A 22551-nucleotide genomic window follows, 5' to 3' on the forward strand; every position below is an offset into this window, starting at 1 on the left:
AAACATACTTTAGGTTTGTAACCTCCAGATTTAGAATGTGTATATTGTGGAGGCAGTGCTCAGATTGCTCAAAGGGGTGGTTTTTACAATGGAATCAGAAGTCAATTTCTGCCATCTAAGATTCATTATCCAGTCCTTTTTTTATCCTCAGAATATATTAGCAATCTTTTTTACTTCTGGAAGTTTCTGTCAGCAAAATAAAGGAGCTAGGAATAAAGATGAATTCCTTCTAAAGGTACAAATCTTCTTGCCTGAATGATCACTTCAGCATGGAATACTATCTGCTTTCTGTGAATTTTGTTTTACTGTTGGTAAATATATTATTATTGATAAAATAATTTTTGAAAGGTTATCAGATTAAAAAGACAATCAATTCATCCCAAAATAAGGGGGGGGGGGAAAGCATTTGCATTTTTATTCAAGATAAATTAAAACAAACATCTCTCTACCCTCCAAACCTTATGAGTAAATTGTGAACATGGCTATTACACACCATGTTTTGCAATGTTGACATGCCTTTTTTCACTTCAGCCTACAGTTTTCACTGCCAGCATCATTAAGAGATTCTTCAAATTACTTTTTAAATATCTCTCCCCCCAAGGACTTTCACTTGCATCTAATTAGACTACTTACCCCATGCCATGTAATTCCCTATTGCCAAAACTGTTAAATGCTTCAATAAGTAAGTGAGAAAAGGCATCAATGGAGCAGGACAGATGCAAAGCCACTGGTTAACAATAGAGGTGTGAAGTGACTCCTTTAATCATGAAGCTCATTAATGCATAGTTTGCATATGTGCGTGGGTTGTGGGAATCTATGGGAGGATACTTAGTGACAATTCTGTTAAAATACCTAATTTCTTCTACAAAGCAAACAATTTTAGAAAAAACTAGCCGTCTCTTAGTAAAACAACAAAAAAGAAACTAAAACACTTAGGTTTAATGTTAATAAAGAAAACATGATAACTTTATTATTTACACTTCAATTTACATTTATAAAAGTCTTCACATTCCAATTATATTGGAAATTTAATTCTATTTATTCTGGGATGACAAAGGAAAGCAGCAAACCAAATTTTAGGAGAAGATCTGATGTTGGCAAAAAAGCAAACCAAAGATACACCTTTCATAAAATAAATTTGTGTTAAGCAAAATCCACTGCATGAGGCATGGGACAAAAAAAATTAGGACGACAGCTAAAACCATTACTGAAAAAGCGAATCAATTACTGTATTTGTAAGTAAAATTTTAACTAAAGTGTATAACTGATATTTTCAGAAATGTAATTTTTTAAAATGAAGAATGTAGCTATAATAATAGTTCTTCTGTTGTTATTAAGGCAACCTAGATTTGATAGAAATAATTATACTTTTTTACTCATTTATTTACAGAAGGGGAGATTTACGTTATCTGAAGCCTGATTTCCGCCAGTAGGACACTCATGCAAACAGGAAAGCCAGTTTATCAGCTACAATATTGTTCTCCTAACACCCTTTTGGAGGTAATTTAAGACAGCATCTAAGAAAAATGGGTGGGGCTAGGGCTGTAGGGAGAAGGGTTTGTGAAATCAGCCTTCTTAAACTATTCCCAAATGGGAAAATAGGACTGAAAGTCTGGATTAGATTAGATTAGATTAGATTACATTAGCGTGTACAATGTAGAACAGAACAGATTTATTTGGACAAATGTGATTACACACACAAGGACTTTGTCTCCAGTGCATAAACTCTCAATGTACATTCAAAACAACAGAGTAATAATAATTATAACATACCAATAAGGGGGTGGTAGATAATTTATTTATTTATTTATTTATTTAATTGGATTTATACATTTTACAGTTTATACATGGAATGTTTGTGTGTGTGTTTGCTTTTAATAATGAGGCTTTTAGTGTTTTTTAAATTATTAGATTTGTTTTTACATTGTTCTTGTTATTGTTGTGAACCGCCCCGAGTCTACGGAGAGGGGCGGCATACAAATCTAATAAATAATAATAAAATAATAATAATTTATATGCCGCCCCTCTCCGAGAACTACACAACATGTACAGAAAAATAGGAAACATTAATTACAATCCAATTATACCTTAAAAACCAATCTTAAAATTCTAATTAATCAATATCATTCATTCAGCAGTCAAACTAAGCATTCATCGGTCGGGGGGAAGGTCTAAGGAACCCCAGGTCTGGCGGCAAAAGATGAGTTTTAAACTTTTTCGGAGGGCAAGGAGGGTGGGGGCAGTATGAATCTCTGGGGGGAACTGATTCCAGAGGGCCGGGCCCCCCACAGAGAAGGTTCTTCCCCTAGGTCCCACCAGCCGACATTGTTTGGTCGACGGGACCCTAAGGAGACCAACTCTGTGGGACCTCACCGGTCACTGGGATTCGTGCGGCAGAGGGCGGTCTCGGATAAGATTAAAAGGATAATAATATTACAGTTATACAAGATGGGTAAAATACACTTGGACACTGAACTGAATACTTCTATAATCTAATTAGTTTTTAAAAAATAAACAATGGGTTTCTATTGTTAAACTTAGTTAATGTCTAAAAATATTATTTGACTGACTTTATTTAAACATTACTGCCCACATTGTGGATGGATCACATGTCCAGCCCTTACTTTAACTCCTTCTTAAGATCTCCAATTCTCTGTTAAATCTATATGATACCCAAAAGTCAAAATAGAGAGCAGGTAAGTAACTGCTTTTTCTTAGTTTGCAATGACAACAAGTATAATGGGAAGAAGGAATAATCTTGAGGAAATGAAAGAAGATCCTCTACAAAGGCAAATAAAAGAAATCTGAGTTTGAGATAGAACCGCAATCTGAGTAGGAATCTCAGAGAAGACCTTCGCTAGTTCTCATGAAAATAAAAAGACAGAAAGGGATGCACATTTAGAATTGCAGTATTACGTTACTGTAACCCTATAATAAAAGTAGCATTAGCATACACAATTTTGGTTTCCTGGTCTGTCCTGCCTTGAAGAGCTGACATGAAGATATGTACTTAAGATAAATTCATGTCACAATTAGGAAAAAGGGAGATAAAAGTTAGGTTCTGATCCATTATTTTATCAATAGTCTAGCCTTAATCACTTATATCTAGTTCTATATGGCCAAGGCCATTCTGGATTTCTGATTTAAAAATAAAATCCACTTTGTTGGAAATTGAGGCAACTTTCAAAAACAATTAGCAACAGGGAAAGGGAATTTTACTGTTCAAAAAGAAAAAGAATAACTAATAATTCCCCTGGGTGTGCCCAAAGTAGCTCTCTGGATGCTAGCCAATATATTTGCCTCTCTCTTTTTTATAATAAAAATTACACTACTGAATAAAAATGTACTCCATTGCTCCTAACAGCTGCCTGTGGCTGCCAGACAACACATTAAGCTGGCATAGACAAAGTTTAAAATTAAAACCATGAAAGCACTCCAATCTTCCAGCACAATTTTTAATTATTTTCAGCAGTATGACATCTTTCTTTTAAAAAAAATAAAATAAAATTAGTACTTGGGGGGAAAAAGAGCTGCTTTCAACATATAAAACTTTGCTGAGAAGAAGATTTTTGATTTCTACAAAAGTAGTCCTATTACCCTTGTCTGAAAGTTCTATAAACATAAATATTAATGTAGTTAATATAGAAACATAGAAACATAGAAAACTGACGGCAGAAAAAGACCTCATGGTCCATCTAGTCTGCCCTTATACTATTTCCTGTATTTTATCTTACAATGGATATATGTTTATCCCAGGCATGTTTAAATTCGGTTACTGTGGATTTACCAACCACGTCTGCTGGAAGTTTGTTCCAAGGAGCTACTACTCTTTCAGTAAAATAATATTTTCTCATGTTGCCTTTGATCTTTCCCACAACTAATTTCAGATTGTGTCCCCTTGTTCTTGTGTTCACTTTCCTATTAAAAACACTTCCCTCCTGAACCCTATTTAACCATTTAACATATTTAAATGTTTCGATCATGTCCCCCCTTTTCCTTCTGTCTTCCAGACTATACAGATTGAGTTCATTAAGTCTTTCCTGATACGTTTTATACTTAAGACCTTCCACCATTCTTGCAGCCCGTCTTTGGACCCGTTCAATTTTGTCAATATCTTTTTGTAGGTGAGGTCTCCAGAACTGAACACAGTACTCCAAATGTGGTCTCACCAGCGCTCTATATAAGGGGATCACAATCTCCCTCTTCCTGCTTGTTATACCTCTAGCTATGCAGCCAAGCATCCTACTTGCTTTTCCTACCGCCGGACCACACTGCTCACCCATTTTGAGACTGTCAGAAATCACTACCCCTAAATCCTTCTCTTCTGAAGTTTTTGCTACATATACAATATGTAATTTTAATATTATTCAGTCTGAAGATCCCAAACAGTACACAAACAATACTCAGTTTAATGAGAGAAAAAGAGGTAGCAATAGCAAAAGCTTAGGCTAATATACCACTCCATGTGCTTTATGGTACATTCCAGGTGATTTACGGTATGTTATGAGCATATTGCCCTCAACCATCTGGGTCCTCATTTAACTGAGTTCGGAAGGATGAAAGACTGAGTCAACCTTGAGCCAGTTAGGATCGAACTCCAGGCTGTGGGCAGAGTGTGTCTGCATCACTGCACTTTAGCCACTGTGCAACCAGATACTACAATGCCCACAAATACATTAATATATTTTGTATGACGTAGATGGAAATTCTAATTCTTGCTGAAATCTAGTTATAACTCCCTGGACGGGGAGTCTCTACTCACAGTCACTCATGCCCTTATCACCTCGAGGTTCGACTACTGTAATGCTCTCTACATGGGGCTACCTTTTGTGTTCGGAAATGACAGATCATGAATGCAGCCGCATGAGCAGTCATGGGCCTTCCTGGGTACGCACATGCCTCTCCAGCACTCTGTGGGCTGCATTGGCTGCCGATTGGTTTCCGAACGCAATTCAAAGTGTTGGTTATGACCTATAAAGCCCTACATAGCACCAGACCAGATTACTTACGGGACTGCCTTCTGCCGCATAAGACCCAGCGACCGGTCAGGGCCCACAGAGATGGCCTTCTCTAGGTCCCGTCAACTAGACAATGTCACCTGGTGGGGCCGGGGGGGAGAGCCTTCTCTGTGGGGGCCCTGGTCCTCTGTAACCAGCTCCCCCCAGAGATTCATACTGCCCTGACTCTCTCTGCCTTCTGCAAGAGCCTAAAGACTCACCTGTGCCGACAGGCTTGGGGCCATTAGACACTAGTCCCCGGTTGATGAATGGAATGTATGTTTGACTGTCTGAATGAGAGGGATTGGTTTATAAGGAATTTGGGCTTTTAGATTAGTTAGTTTAATTTTAAACTTGGATTTAGGATGCTTTTTTATTGTTCTTTTATATGTTGTAAGCCGCCCTGAGTCTTTGGAGAGGGGCGGTATATAAATCCAATCAATCAATCAATCAATCAATCAATCAATCAATCAATCAATCAACCAATCAATCAATACTAATGGATGAATTTCCAATGTATTGCCTTCATAGCTCTTGCTATGTCACGTCTGACAATTTAAGATCTCAGAAAGATTATAGCAAGTATCTTACCATGACAGTAGAGGAGATTACTTTATTTGGCTTCATTCTAATTAGTAAAATGAAATAACTTACTGTCAGAATAGAGAGCAGTTCGTTCACATCACACTCGGGTTTTAAACGCTCCTTGAACATTCTGATAGTTGGATGTTTCAAATAGTAATAAGAAGCAATGCGGCCATATGTCAGAGGTTCAATATTGCGGTCATCCTATTAGACATTAAAAACAAACAAACATTGTAATAGAAGTAATGTAGAGTGTACGTAAGATACGTTAAACACATTTTAGGCAGCATTATATCAGAGATGCATAAATTGAATTGTGGTGAGATTGGAATTAAAAATATATATCATCATCGTCATCATTTTAGCCATTGTCTAGCCACTGCAGGATGAAGGCCCCTTCCACATGTTTCTAACCTATTTATTTATTTATTAGATTTGTATGCCGCTCCTCTCCGCAGACTCGGGGCGGCTAACAACAGTAAAAAGACAATGTAAACAAATCTAATATTAAAAGTAATTTAAAAAACCCCAATTTAACGAACCAATCATACATACAGACATACCATGCATAAATTTTATAAGCCTAGGGGGAAGGGAATATCTCAATACAGTCGGGGGGAGGATTCCTATCAGTGTGCTAGGGTGCGCTGTTCCAGAAGCGGCCCACAGATTGCACAATTTGCGCTTTACCGCTCTGGTGATGTCTTCGCCAGTTTGTCAGGCGGCACCATCTCTCTCTTTTTGAATATTTGGCCCTGCTTTGCTTCCTGTGCATGTACAGAAGCAAAATCTCATGAGAGGATGCTCACATGTGAGATTTCAGTGAGTTTTTGTTTCCTGTGCATGCGCAAAAGCAAAAATTTGTCAAAATCGTGCACGCGCGAGCATCCCTCGTGAGATTTCTGCACTTTTTTTGTTTCTTGCGCATGCATGGGAGCTGTTCTATGACTGCCTCGGTCCATCTGCCATCAGTTTTTGCTATGTGACCATCCCATCAATTCTTTTGCTCTCTCAATGATACCATATACTTTCATTTGTTTTGTAATGTATGTGCATTCTTTATATCTTATCTTGTAATGCCGAGCATGTATCTTTCCACTTTTTGCCATTTATAGCTTTTGAATTTATATAATTAATATATATATATATATGTGTATGTATATATATATATATGTGTGTGTGTGTGTGTGTGTGTGTGTCACATGTTTTTTTGCTAAATTTGAAAATTAAGGGAGACTAGGATAGATCTATTTCGGCCTTATTTTGGCCTCATCAGCTAGCCATACCCACTGGACTTGAACCTGCAACCTTTGCCTTTTAAGGCAGAGAATTATCCTCTCAGCTCTGCACCAGGGAAGGGTTACATATTTTTGTGTCGAATCACACATATATATGATGGTCTTGGTATATTCGGGTTTCTTCCCGTGTAGGATTTAGAAATTTCTGCCAGAAATTTCTAAATCCTACATGGGAAGAAACCCGAATATACCAAGACCATCATACCTGTACCCGTGAAAATCTACGAAAACATATACAACCCCAAGAATTCCTTAATAATCAGATAAGTTGAAATAACCGTTACCAATTCTTCTCTCAAAATGTTGGATGGAATATAAATTTAACCTTACCTCTCCTACTTTAATGCAGTAGGAATATTCCAGATCAAGAAGTGATTTCTCAACAAGGTTGGAAAGAAACTTGTTCATGTTATCATGGCTCACATCCTCTAAGTTATAGTAACTGCATAAATGAAAATAAGACAGGTTTAAACATAAACATGGTTGATATGCAAATAACAATACAATGTAACACTGCCCACCATGTACATGTAGTGTAGAAATGCCATTCACTTTAAGTGTAAATCAGTGGCCACTTTATATATTACATTTCCCTGACTGAAATTTAGAATGCTTGAGGGAATAATTGAGGTAAAAGGACAAGTGGTATTAATATTATTATTATTATTATTATTATTATTATTATTATTATTATTATTATTTGGATTTGTATGCCGCCCCTCTCCGTAGACTCGGTAGTAGTTGTTTGTTGTTGTTGTTGTTGTTGTTGTTGTTGTTGTTGTTATTAATAATAATTAATTCTCTGTGGCGGCCCCGGCCCTCTGGAATCAACTCCCCCCGGAGATTAGAACAGCCCCCACCCTCCTTGTCTTTCGCAAGTTACTCAAGACCCACCTATATCGCCAGGCATGGGGAACTAAAACATCTCCCCCAGGCTTTCTTATATTTTATGCTTGGTATGTATGTGTTGTATGGTTTTTAACAGTTGGGGTTTTTTATATAATTTTTATTATTAGATTTGTTCCATTGTTATACTGTTTTCATTACTGTTGTGAGCCGCCCCAAGTCTTCGGAGAGGGGCGGCATACAAATCTAATAAATAATAATAATAATAATAATAATAATAATAATAATAATAATAATAATTATTATTATTATTATTATTATTCCGCCCTTCTCCGAAAACTCGGGGCGGCTTCTATTTTCTTTTAAGATGTTGGATCGAAACTGGGAGACTGAGAGTTCCAGGTATGAGAGCCAACTGGATGACTTTGTGTCAGTCATTTCTTTCTCTTGAACCTACTTCACAGAGTTGATATGAGGAAAATAGGAGGCAAGAGTACAGGTAGTCCTCAACCTACAACCACAATTGAATCTAAAAGTTCTTCTACTAAGCAAGACATTTGTTATGTTTTACCCCATTTATGACCTTTTTTTGCCACAGATGTTAAATGAACCATTGCAGTTAAGTTAGTAACACAGCTGTGAATCTGGCTTGTCAGAATATCAATGATTGCATAAATGATGGTACATCTATTTCTAATAAACAGTAAAGAAAGCAGACAGAAATTTTAGACCAAGGCAAGATAAGTAAACAGGAAATAAAAAAGTTCAAACAACATTTTTGGCCAATTTGCTACTAGAGTTATAAATCATTTAAAAGAGTAAATGTGAAGATTAGAATGTTCATTGATTTGCAACAAAAGGATTGATTTCAGTAAGATTAACACTGTTGTGCTTTGATTTCATTGCCTCTGAAATTATACATAATATTACATTATGCTACTGTATATATGTTGCAGCGATCGAGATGAACACAAGATTTTTAGAATTATTCTTGGAATTATAATCATGTAGGCATGATTTTGTGGCACTTTAAAGGCTTGGGCCAGATGTCACCTGGAAGACACTTGATTCCAGCCCACATTTCTTCTTTGATCCTATATAGCAGCTACTTAGAAGAGACTCTTCCAATCATTCTCTACTAACACCCACTGCTACCATATCTTAAAAGAGTCATTTACCCTGACATATACAAGAATAAACCCATTAAACTGAAGGAATAAATTATTTTGTGTGTGCATACAAAATACAGTGGTACCTCAAGATACGAACCCCTCGTCTTACGAACAACTCGTGATACGAACCCGGGGTTCAGAAAAATTTTGCCTCTTCTTACGAACTTTTTTCGAGTTACGAACCGGCGTTCGGAGACTGCTGGGAAGCTGCGTGGCTGTTTTAAAAGGTGACAGCCGGGCGGCGGGGCTTCCCAGAAGCCTCCCGAACGCCGGTTCGTAACTCGAACAAAGTTCGTAAGAAGAGGCAAAATTTTTCTGAACCCCAGGTTCGGTTCGGGAGGTTGCTGGGAAGCCCCCCAGCCTGGCTGTCACCTTTTAAAACAGCCGCGCCGCTTCCCAGCTGTCTCCCGAAGCCGAACACGGAAGTTCAGCTTTGGCGTTCGGCTTCAGGAGACAGCTGGGAAGCGGCGCGGCTGTTTTAAAAGGTCGCAGCCGGCCTGGGGGGCTTCCCAGAACCCCCCCAAACCCGGGTTTGGGGTTCGGGGGGGTGCTGGAAAGCCCCCCAGGCCGGCTGCGACCTTTTAAAACAGCCGCGCCACTTCCCAGCTGTCTCCTGAAGCCGAACGCGGAAGTTCGGCTTTGGCGTTCGGCTTCAGGAGACAGCTGGGAAGTGGCGCGGCTGTTTTAAAAGGTCGCAGCCGGCCTGGGGGGCTTCCCAGCACCCCCGAACCCCGAACCCAGGTTAGGGGGGGTGCTGGGAAGCCCCCCAGGCCGGCTGTCACCTTTTTAAACAGCTGCGCGGCTTCCCAGCAGTCGCCAAAAGCCTTTTTTTGCGGGGTTTTTTTGGTTGCACGGATTAATTGACTTTACATTGTTTCCTATGGGAAACAATGTTTCGTCTTACGAACCTTTCGTCATACGAACCTCCTCCTTGCACCAATTAAGTTTGTATCATGAGGTATTACTGTACACTGAATAGGCCAGGGGTAGGCAAAGTTGGTTCTTCTATGACATATGGACTTCAACTCCCACAATTCCTGAGCCAACCATGCTTGCTCAGGAGTTCCAGGAGTTTAAGTCAATTTGTCATAGAAGAGCCAACTTTGCCAACCCCTGGAATAGGACACTTTCAGAGTCTGCATGAATTGTATTGAAAATACCAGTGGCGGAGCCGCAATGCTTTTTTAAAAAGAGCAATTGGCAGTCCTACAAGTCTGCACCTTGCTCTTATTGACAGGCACGTGCGCGCTTGCCGATATTTGATATGAATCAAAAGGTAAAATTAAAAAATAATAAACTATATGCAGTATTTGAATTGAATTGTATTAAAGAGATGTGGATTTCATACCTGGTTGCTCAATACATTTCAGTCTTCAAATATTTTAATTTCCAAATAACTTTTCCAAGTGCCTAATTTGAGACAAATTACATGCCTCAAGTTTTCTATCAAATGTGATATTTTAAATTGAAAGGTGTTTTTTTTTTAAAGACAGTACTTAGCCTATATCGCAAGGGGGGGTGGGGTTGTTAATTCATGATAGAAGAATACAACAGTTCATGTTGCCATCTTTATTAGTATATCCAGGCCTAGGGAAGGGGTGTCTCTGAGTTCCTGTTAAGTCTCTTTTTTTTATGTTGTAAATGCTGTTTTATATGAGTTATGTTTTCAAAGACTATATTACACATATTGTAAGCTGCCCAGAATCTTTCAGGAATTGAACAGTCTTAACAAATCTAATTTAAAAAAAGCTTTGCTAAAGGGAAGAACAATTTCTTTTCATGGTTTCTGAAAAACCATGGTTTCTTTTCATGGGTTCTGAAAATGCTTTGCTGTGCTTTAATTTGCTGGCAGGTGATATAAAAGTGTATTTGCCTGGATTAGTTTGGTTGAAATGTAAATATTGCTAATACTGTATTACTAATATTGTAATAAATTAATAGACCTTTAGTACTGTATTAGATTTAGCTGGCTTGTTGAACTTTGCAAGTACAATCTGTGTATGATATTCTTCCCTTCTGTAAAGATATTTTCTGTGCTATTAAGAGGCATTTAATAATGAACCCAGTTTTTGAAGGACACAGTTATACTTTCTGCAAGGAGATACATCAAAAAAGAATAATGCACTTGATTTTGTTTGGTTAAACTTGTCAGGCATTTAGGAGGCAAAAACAAATAGGGAAAACAGGCTAAACTGAATTTTCTTTTTTAAAAAAAAGTCATGATAGATAACTTCAACAAATATAGACAGGTATCTTATTTTCAAAATATAACATTACCAAATTTTCATAAAATTTTGATGGTAGGTGGCATTCACTATGGATTTACATATAAGGACACTGATTATGAACCATGTTTTTAATTATGAATAACAAGGATGTTGCTTAAAACTTAATGTGGTTCATAACTATAGCCATATGAACAGTAATGTAATTATGATAGCATGTGACAGTGTAATCATACTTTAGTTATTACTATTGTGAAAATTACTCTAAAAGAAAATTGCTGATATATAAATTTTGGACAATAATTAAAATGACAATACATTTTAACTGAAGTTACAGAACAGAAAGGAAAATATATTTTATTCTAACTTATCATTTTAGGAAGTTAGGATTTAGTGAGAAATTAAACATTGTAAAGATTGTATTAATTTTAATGAAAATTAAATATTCAGCTGTATACAAGGCTAATTAGAATTGAGTTTAGCTGGTTCATATGAGAAATTTAAAAAATAACCTACTATGCTCTGAAGATGAAATCCTACTTCATGCAACAAATTGAATATTACACGATTCTTTTCATACAAACTATTATTTATGTTTTGCTTATATTTCCTGTCAGATTATAACTGAATGTAGATGCTATGCTAAACTATGGTTCATTAAATAAAAATAAATCTAAGTTCACACAGTGTGCTTGTTCATAATTTATGGTTTGCAAATCACATTGTAAATCTGGATTGGACAATGTGCTAAGTTAAAATCAAACCAACTAGATAATGGCTTAAAGCAATTCATGAATCAAACTGTTATGCCAATTGGAGTGATTACTTCTGAGTCACCTTTATGCTTTAAGAAAATTTTTATGAGCAGATGCTGTCAATATTGTACATTTATTGGACAATAACACAAGTATTGTCTACTTTTATTACAATATTTGTATGAAATGCATGCTTTTAAACAAATCTATGTTTGCAATACAATTCTATTTATGATTTTCAAGAAATAAAATTCAAGGCAACTGATTCTGAAATAAATTTGCTACCATGACTGAAACACTAATATATATGACAATTGTTCCTTTATAGTGTATAGATTAAGTAATAATCTTTAGAAATATGATGATTTGATCCTCTATAAAAATAACATACTCCTCATATATGTGCCAATGTAATTTTGAGATTAATTTCTGCTAATGCTTTATTTATAATTTCAGAAGAGTGTGGGAGAAGGGTTAATTGCAATAAAAGATATTGACTAATACAGTACGTATACAACTAAATAAACTATGAATGTTATTGTAGAGCATTATATATATCACCCCATTCTCTGAAAACTGCAAGGCTACAAAACAAATCATGAACCATGTAACAGAATGACATTCTTTTAAAAAGAATAAAATAGATCGATGATTACATAGAATTCCTTGAATAAATCTTCTAGTTGCCCATCTTGAAGAGAAAAAACTAAAATGCCAGAAGAAAATTAACTGAATCAAACTTTTCCTAGCTTTCATTCAAACACCATAGCATAGGCCAATACATTTTTCTTTCTCAAATATCCCAATGTAGAATTTTCCTTTCTCAAATATCCCAATGTAGAGATACTCTTCTGAATAGATTTAGGCAAATGTGAGGGTGAAGAATAAAAACTTATCTCTGCAACAAGAGGCATCCTTAAATAACGTTAGATTTAATTATTTGGCTGCAACTGTAAAAAAACCTATAAATGAGTCATACCATTTATATTCAATAGGACTTACTTTTGCATAAACATGCATTAGCTTTCCAGCTAGAAAGATTATACCTCCTTTTTATTTGACTGCTACTATTATCACTTTTGTGCACTTTAAATGTTCATATGTTCAAAGCTGAATAAAGCTGCACTGTACAGCTATATAGCTACGCTGCTCCCCCTTTTCTGGGTAACTGTATTATCTAACTATTTAATTGAGGATAAAGAATAAAAACAATGCAGTTTCATGGTCCTTGCATTGAATCATCTAGTCATTATTTCCCCTCTGCTGCAAACAGACAGCCCCCTTTTTTTGTCAGCGCCCCATTTCATTTATTTCTCAGTGAAACCCAGTTTCACAATAATTGACTTGTCAGGAGCTTTTAATTTATGAGGCTGGGCTCTGTAAGCTTTCTCCTATATTCCCCTCAACCTGCACACAAGCAAGGTTGAATATTTACAATGCTGTTAACAGGTGCTGAGTTGTTTAATGATTCTAATAGCCAGAAGCGTACTGAGAAAGCCAGCGGGATCACAATTACAGGCTGTTTGAACACAACAATTACTCGTCCCCTGAGAGGTGTGAAAGTCAAAGGCAGTTTTATACTAACAGCATATAGCACATGGACTAGACAGGGTAACTTCCATTAGTAGCCCATTGGGGAACAATGCAACAAACTCCAAGGTACCATAAAAATTTACTAAGTGTGTAAGGTTTAAATAATCAGAACATTAAAGCAGCTACCTTTTTTCCCCTGACTGGCCCTGAAATAGATGACAACAAAAACAAACCACTAAAACAGCAAATATCCAAAATAACCCTTTTACACATACTCTCACACACAAAAAGCACTGTTTTTTCTTATATAAACAAGGCTGGAATTTCATCAGTTGAGAAACAGAGACGTGCAGAGACATAAAATGTAGATGAAGTTACAAGGACCATTTGGGGTTTAATGTGGATGATGGTGGCAATAGCTTCCTGCTTAGTGTATGTAAGCCTGATCTCCCTGGGAAATTTTTCATCAGCCTTAAAATGATGCTGCTAAAACTGTCAGGCCGGTAAGTCATTTGTTACAAACACCATGTTTTTAATGTTCAGATTATATGGTAGAAGCAAAGACACAGATAATAAAAGCAGGTTCCAGAATTATTATTTTTTTTTAAATCTGCTTCTATTCAAAGAATGTTGTGGAGGGAGAAAAAAAAACCCTTATAAGAACACAGTTCGTGATTATTGTAATTTTCTTAGAAATGTCATATAAATATAACATAAACAGCCATCTTAACGAATGGTGTCTCTTTTTTTCCACTTAAAACAGTTTCAACATTGTGCAATTTGGGTAATATGATAAGAATTTGTTTAACCTCAGGCTAGAGATAGGATGCTTGGGCAAAATATGCTATTCTAAGCATAGCCCTGATAGATGAAACACTGGGGAGATGATCCAATCAATGTCTTTTCTGTATCTAATCCAAGAGTTGTAGTTCAAAATGCCTCAATGGGTAGAAAATTGACCTTCCCTGGAGAGCCCTTTCATTTGCAAGAAAAAAGGGATTTCTGCCATTAATACATTGAATGGCCATTATTACCATTTTTTACTGGTAATCAAAATGGGACTAAACTGTAGAGTTACTTTTATCTGACCAATACAATTTGTTAGGCTGTCAGTAAAACCAGACATACTTTGAAGGCCTCAATGATTTAAATGTAAGTTTATATTTAAAATTGTCTGTCTTATTTTATTTGAAGTAGAAATTGTTCGATTTGTCGACCTGTAGAATTCTGGTCAGAGATTGTAGTAAAAATTACTTACATTTTTGATTTCATAGAATATCTCATATAACTGCAGAATGATACTTAAACAACAAATTATGCTGCACAACTGTACAGCTCCTTATGCTGCAATCAAAGAGGCTCTGAAGAGTTGAGGTACTATCCAAATAGCCATAAGAGATGTTAGGTAGAAGTGGGAAAGGAATATGTAAAAAAAATTCTCTCATACAAGTGGAAACTTTTATTGGACTTTAGCTTGGTTATCTTTTTAAAAGGAGAGCTTTTCTGTTTCTAGCATATTACCTCTAGCTGATTCCCAGAAGTAATAAATAGAAATGATAAATAAGCAAAAGATGAATACATCTTTCTGACATTAAGTTTAGTATTTATCTCAGGGACCGCCTTCTGCTGCACGAATCCCAGCGACCAGTTAGGTCCCACAGAGTGGATCTTCTCTGGGTCCCGTCAACTAAACAATGTCGCTTGGCGGGACCCAGGGGAAGAGCCTTCTCTGTGGCAGCCCCTGCCCTCTGGAACCAACTCCCCCCAGAGATTAGAATTGCCCCCACCCTCCTTGCCTTTCGTAAGCTACTTAAAACCCACCTCTGCCGTCAGGCATGGGGGAATTGAGATCCTCTTTCCCCCTAGGCCTTTACAATTCTATGCATGGTATGTATGTATGTATGTTTGGTTTTTATGTTAATGGGTTTTTAATTGTTTTTAGTATTAGATTACTATTGTACACTGTTTTATTGTTGCTGTTAGCCGCTCCGAGTCTCCGGAGAGGGGCGGCATACAAATCCAATAAATAAATAAAATAAATAAATAAATTTAATTGTCACTATCAATGATTGCAAATGAATTTGGGGCCTTATGAAAGGTGCAACTTCATTTTTTTCACATCTTTCCTCAACCGAAGAAATTAGAGAGAAGTTTTGATAGCCAAACAAGATTCTTTTCTTTACATCCAAAGATAATTATATATGATGACTTCTACTCTAGTTTCTTCTCCTACACTAGTGTGTGTGACTCCATAAATGCAGAGGGTATTATGCTCCAGCCAAAAAATACTTCAAAGAAGAAAGGGGGGGATGGATATATTATGGCATGTTCAGATAATGGACCACATTAAAAAAAGTGCTCTGTATAGTGTCTTTGTTTTTATTATGACTTGTCAGAAATTTTAGTCTTGTATGTTTCTATTTTTTAAACAAATATTAAGAAGCATTAGCAAAAAGGGAAGTGTTGCCAATACTGTGATCTTAAGTACATTTATAAAGGAATTGAGTTTCACTAAAATTAATGGCATTTGCCTCAGTGTTACTGTGCGGGATCCAAATGACTGAGAACAATGAAGATGGAATGCTTAGCATTCCAATTAATTAACACATATGATTGTTTAATTCTAGAGGACAGCTATTTATCTAGGACTCAACTGTTAAAGAAGAGCTGGGAGAGAGAATACTTAAAACACAATATTAGGGAGTCTGTGTCCCTTCTAGCTCTTTCCTTTCATAATTAGGATGGAGGTAATGGATGAAGTCCTTGAAGTCTATTTGTTCACTCTGTCACAAACACACTTTCTAGTGTCTTAGCTCATTTGTTACTGCTTGACCAATTTGCAACTTACATTTTAGCAATTGGTGACATTTAAAACTATGTGAAAATCAGCTTGCACACAGGGTGACTACATACGAACATAGCAGGGTGTGCATGGAATATTCACTCTAACAAGCATTTTACCATTTATGTCAAATTCATTTAGGTCCTTAATATAGTATGATAAGATAGCAGAGAATGAAAGTAACTACCTGGTTAGTATGCCAGGAAAAGCTAGACAGCAAAGCAATAGTGTGAGAATTATTACTCTGAACCATGCTTAAACTGACTTATGGACTGCTTTGCCTCAAACTAAAGCCCATTGCTATTTTTACAGCCCTGATGGGTTCTGAGCAACTGCTATGAAAGATTCAGATCAAGACTTTATATTCTGGGTCCTATACAACAGTGATTTTCAATCTTTTTTGAGCCGCGGCCCATTTTTTACATTTACAAAACCATGGGGCACATTGAGGGGAGGGGGGGGGGCTAAAAAAATATTAGACAAATAAATTCTCTCTCTTCCTCCCTTTCGCTCTATTTCTCTCTCCCTCTTTCTCTGTCTTCCTCTTTTTTTCTCTCACTCCATCCCTCTTTCTTTCTCTCTTCCTTCTTTCCTCTTTTTTGCTCTCTTTCTCTCTCCCCCCTATCTCCCTCTATGTCTTTCTCTCTCCCACCTTCCCTCCCTCTCTTTCTCTCTCTCTCTTGCTTTCTTTCTCTCTCTCTCTTGTTCTCTCTCTTGCTTTCTTTCTCTCTTGTTCTCTTTCTCTCTCTCTTTCTTTCTCTCTCTCTCTTGCTTGCTTTCTATCTTGTTTTCTTTCTCTCTTGCTTTCTCTTTCTCTCTCTCTCTTTCTCTCTTGTTTTCTTTCTCTGAGCTTCGCGGCACACCTGACCATGTCTTGCGACACACTAGTGTGCCACGGCACACTGGTTGAAAAACACTGCTATACAATGCTGAATATAATTATAATTGAGACGGCTTTCTATTGAAGCGAGACGTTCTGTTAATTACCGTATATACTCGAGTATAAGCCGACCCGAGTATAAGCCGAGGCACCAATTTTTGCCACAAAAACTGGGAAAACGTATTGACCCGAGTATAAGCCGAGGTTAGAAAATGCAGTGGCTACTGGTAACTTATAAAAATGGAAAACAATAAAATTACATTAATTGAGACATGTTTTAGAATATTTATTTTAAAGAAAACCAGTAAACTAGCTCTGTAAATTTAAAAGAGGGTAAACAAATTAACAATATTAACAATAAATTAAAAAGTAAAAAAAGTAGCTCGATCAGGAACAAAGCTAAAACCTAACAGTTAAAATCCTTCAAAACTGGATTCCTTCTCATCATTAATTGGATTTACATTATTGTTCTGTTTTTATATATGCTGTGAGCCACCCTGAGTCCTTGGAGAGGGATTGCATACAAATCCAATTAAATAAATAAATAAACAAACAAACAAACAAACAAACAAATAAATAAGTGTATCCAAAGAAGAGCTTCAGCATTAGCTGCTGTGAGGTTATCAGCATAGAAAACCAGATAGATAGATAGATAGATAGATAGATAGATAGATAGATAGAGATAGATAGAAAGATAGATAGACAGACAGAAAAATAGATAGATAGATAGATAGATAGAAATAGATACAGATAGATAGATAGATAGATATAGATAGAAAGATAGATAGACAGATAGACAGACACACAGACAGATAGAAAAATAGATAGATAGATAGATAGATAGAAATAGATACAGATAGATAGATAGATAGATAGATAGATAGAAAAATAGATAGATAGAAAAATAGATAGATAGATAGAAAAATAGATAGATAGAAATAGATACAGATAGATAGATAGATGATAGATAGATAGATAGATAGATATAGATAGAAAGATAGATAGACAGACAGACAGACAGATAGAAAAATAGATAGATAGATAGATAGATAGATAGAAATAGATACAGATAGATAGATAGATAGATAAATAGATAGATAGAAAAATAGATAGATAGAAAAATAGACAGATGGAAAAAGAATTCCTGTCTAGCTCTGCCTCATAACACATTATTAGATCCTATCCAAGCAAGGACAGCAACTACCACAAAATACCATTTTTTAAACAGTTTAAATCCTTTCAAAGGAGGGGGAGGAGAATCTGACAGCAGGGGGCCTTTTTAATCCGACTAAGGACAATGCAGACAGAGCAAAGAATAGTTACTCACCATTGCTTTTTCCCTCTCTCGGTTGGAGCAAATGGCTGCCTCATTTGCTTGAGGCAGGGAGAGGAACTACGGCGTGCCAGAGGGGACAAAAGCTGGTGCCTCCTCGCTCTGGCTCAAGCAATGGCGCCCTCGTGTGGTGACTTTGTCAATGACCCGAGTATAAGCCGAGGCTGTGTTTTTCAGCCCATTTTTTGGGCTAAAAAACTCGGCTTATACTCGAGTATATACGGTAAACAAAATAAATTTTGAAAAAACAGACACAGAAGTGTGCGCAACATAACCAGACCAGTATCTATGTACTGTATATGCATATGAGTGTGCATGTAAATATGCATGTGTGAGTATGCACAAATCTTTACTACTTAATGGCCACACTAGCTGAGGAATTCAGGGATCTGAAGCCCATCCAGACTGGAAAACACTATATTAAATGGATAAGAGGATGGAATAGATCTCTGGAAAAATAGGAAAAAAGTGAAGCAATGGATAAATATAATCTCAGAACAGATGAACCCTGAATTCCCCTCCTCCATATAAAATGTTTTTAGATAGTAAGTTGTGTGACATATTTTAAATTCAATAGGTAGACATCCATCTGCTCAACAGGCATTGTTTTTCTTTCTCTTGAGACTTGATATACATCCTCAAAACCTGTTCCAAATGTTTGGGTCACTGTTTCTATTTAACAAAACACATAATTGGCTTCTGCTCATTAGAATGATGCTGCCAATTCAAAAAGAGTAGAAGCCATTATGCTCAATTCCTGTGGGTTATAAATTGCACCTTCAGACAATTCTGAAGAATGAGAAGCTTTTGCATAACTTGATAATGATTTGGGAAGAAAAAATGTTTGGACATCACACAAAAGAAGCAACTCTCTTCAGTCGAGTTACCCAGCTCCATTACTTGCAAGTGTTCTGCTTTACATATCATATTAATTCTACCAAATAGATTCCTTAAACTAATGGTATCCCTTTTTGTTAGGTTTGTGCAGAAGGCTGAAAGAAGTCAAGTTTTAAAAAAAATAAACATCAAAGAGGTGCTATGTTACTTCTTCTGAATCACTTGAAAAGTGTGCACATCCATAGAGTTTCTAAGCAACAGACTGGTTAATTCAGTAACAAGAGAAACACCTTGTCTTTGCTCTGAGAATTTTAAGTCCTATATGGAAAAGTAAAAAGTACTAGAGTGGAACTGAATATTTAATGAAAAAATATCATTCCACAGATTATATTCTGCTGAAATCAAGACAGCATAAACTGAGAGCAAATCAATATTATGTATTTTGTCATTGAGTCAGGACTGTTTTCCCCCTAGCAAATATTGTACTGTAATGTTTTCTTAGTATTTAGTACTACGTTTAATATTTTTTTCTGCAAACAAACATGATTTTAAAAATCAGAAAAATAAGAAGAAACCATCAGAGAATGCTCAAATTCTTACTGTATTGAATTATTTTTGGAGGGCCAAATCTCATATTTGTTTTACAGGGGTAGGAAATATTTGGTGGCCAATGGATGCATTTATAGGTTTTTTTAAAAATGGATATAATTTGTGAATTATACATGTGGAAAAGGCTGGATATTTCAGGAATTTGACAGCTAGCCTGGGATTACACACCACTGTAATAGTAGATTACAACTACTATTCTCTTCTCATAGCACGGAATATCTTGAAACACATTTGTTCTTCAGATCAAGCTACCCTTACGAATAATACAGTAATACATTGTGACTGATATATGGCTGAATACGTAACTCTCATTTGCACTGCAATTCTTAAAATATTTCAGCTGGAATATCATAATGAACATTAGAAGCTGTTGTTTAAAACTTGTCATATTATTACTATTACTCATTCTGAAATTTAAACTCAGTGCTTTGCAATTATTTAGGGCTTAATAAAAATACAGAATTAGTAATGAAATATGAATTAGAGAAATTTTAAAAAGTAGCAAGATTCTCCTTGTACCCAATCATCATCATCATCATCATCATCATCATCATCATCATCATTATCGTTATTGTTATTATTATTTATTAGATTTGTATGCTGACCCTCTCTGAGGACTGTGTACTATTTTTTTCGGTGTGTATATGATTGTGAGGAAATCAATACAAGCTGATATGGAAAATTAATTGTCTTTGAATTTTGAAAATACGTTTAAAGAGCCTAAATAGAAATTATACTGTAATAAGTAAAACTTAATAAATTGTTTGCCTTCTCACCAGTTAAAAGCTTAATTGATGAGCAAATTTGCAATTTGGATTAAAGTGGGTGGGATTGATCTGTAATTGGTGGGGTTAACCAATAATGCCCTTTCTTTCTAATCATCTATAGAATTTCACCTGAAAATACATAACAACATTAATTTTTAACTTAAGATTTCACAGCATTTCATCAATCATCTATAACAGGGGTCTCTAAATTTGGCAATTTTAAGACCTGTGGACTTCAATTCCCAGAATTCCTTCAAGATGGCTGAGTAATTCTGGGAACTGAAGTTCATGGAGTTGCCAAATTTGGAGATTCCTGGTATAGATGATTGATGACAAACGTTTTGCAAAATCCTGGAATTTTTAAAATTACTCTTGCAGGGCATGCCATTGCCAACATGATTCAATAGTTTCGTTGGAGTAAATGGAAGTTCTGGAAATAGATCAGCTCCAAAACAAGCTGATTTCCATAATAGGATACTATGAACTAGTTTTGGTTTGGAGGATCTGTATCTAGAAATTGAAAGCTGTCCTTAGAACAGTATGGTTCATCGGAAGAACAATATGTTTTGTACACGCACAAAATATATAACTAGTACAAACTCTTGTTTTTCATTTGGCACTTCAGGTGGGGATGGAGAATGTAAAAGCTTACCTGGGATTCATAATAAGACGGCGGAAAAAGTAGGTCCAGGTGATGTAATCCATTGCATCTTGCTTTGAAGTTATAGTTCCAGCTGCAATTTCAGCATTTAAGTGGTCAGACAAAACGTCTAGTAAACTGTACAAAAATAAACAAATAGTATACCAGTTATAGTTTCTGGTACAATTTCAGCCTTTAAGTGATGGGGCAGAATTTCTAATAAACTGAACAAAAATAAAAAATAAATAATATACCATCTTTCTTGAGACAATTTATATTAATTTGAAATGTTGCTATAAAACCCACAAAATTGCATCTAGCAGATAAGCAGTTTTAATACCTGGCTATGGTTTAATCTGATTAGAGATATTAGTCAACTTACTAGATATTTTAGATTTCTACACTAGGGGTCTGCTATTCTAGTACTATTGAGTGCATAAACGCAAAATTATTTTGAAGGAACATTGTTACTCTTTTTTATTTTCTTATTTGGAAGTCATGAATAGAAAAACACAGAACTCGTTCACGTTGTAAAACTGCTGAGCCATCAAAATACAGATACTTTAAAAGAACACTGTTGGTTGTAAATAATATTGCTATTATAGTTCTCATGAAATCCACTCTGACATCCACCTACCAATTAAGACTCTCTAAACCAAGACCTGATATATTTATGCATGAACGCAAAGAAAGAGAATAAACCCAGATTTCACTACTGATATAATGATTTATCTACCATTAGAAATACATCCCACACTGGAGACATATAATTAAAACTTGACAGAGACTTATTTGGTAACACTGTTTGATCAGTTAAGCTCAAGATCTATGAAAGAAATCCATCTGGAGGGGAAAAAAAGATCCAGGAGGTTTTATGTTCAGTCAGTGTTCAGTATGCAGGTACAGAAAATATAGTTACTAATAGAATATTATATCATCATATCAAAATAATATATGGTCCTCTTTTACCTTGATTCCACTGGAAAAGGCTCATAAAGGAATTTTTTGTAAAAGTCTTTCTTGATGTCATGAACCAGAATCACTGCTTTGCCTTGATCATCAAACTGAGGTCGACCTGCACGTCCCATCATCTGAAGAACATCTATGGAAGTGAAACAGTAATAACATAAGATAGACTCTCTATGTATATCTTTTCTCTCTCTCTCTTCCTCTCTCTCTCTCACACACACAGACATACACACACATACACATCTACTTTTTATTTTAAAATA

The 22551-nt window shown here is 35.9% G+C and overlaps 1 protein-coding gene across 1 annotated transcript in view; it reads right to left on the reverse strand.

Annotated features, from left to right (window-relative positions):
* The window catches only part of ASCC3 (activating signal cointegrator 1 complex subunit 3), a 285972-nt gene that overhangs the window by 60335 nt on the left and 203086 nt on the right, over window positions 1-22551 (reverse strand). Inside the window, exons 33-36 of the mRNA XM_070733271.1 lie at window positions 22289-22421; window positions 21332-21457; window positions 7211-7322; window positions 5652-5786 (exon numbers count right to left, since the gene is read on the reverse strand). Of these exons, the coding sequence (XP_070589372.1) occupies window positions 5652-5786; window positions 7211-7322; window positions 21332-21457; window positions 22289-22421 (506 nt within the window). The remainder of the gene's footprint in view (window positions 1-5651; window positions 5787-7210; window positions 7323-21331; window positions 21458-22288; window positions 22422-22551) is intronic.

Source organism: Erythrolamprus reginae, chromosome 1 (assembly GCF_031021105.1).
Source record: "Erythrolamprus reginae isolate rEryReg1 chromosome 1, rEryReg1.hap1, whole genome shotgun sequence".
NCBI classification, from domain to species: domain Eukaryota; kingdom Metazoa; phylum Chordata; class Lepidosauria; order Squamata; family Dipsadidae; genus Erythrolamprus; species Erythrolamprus reginae.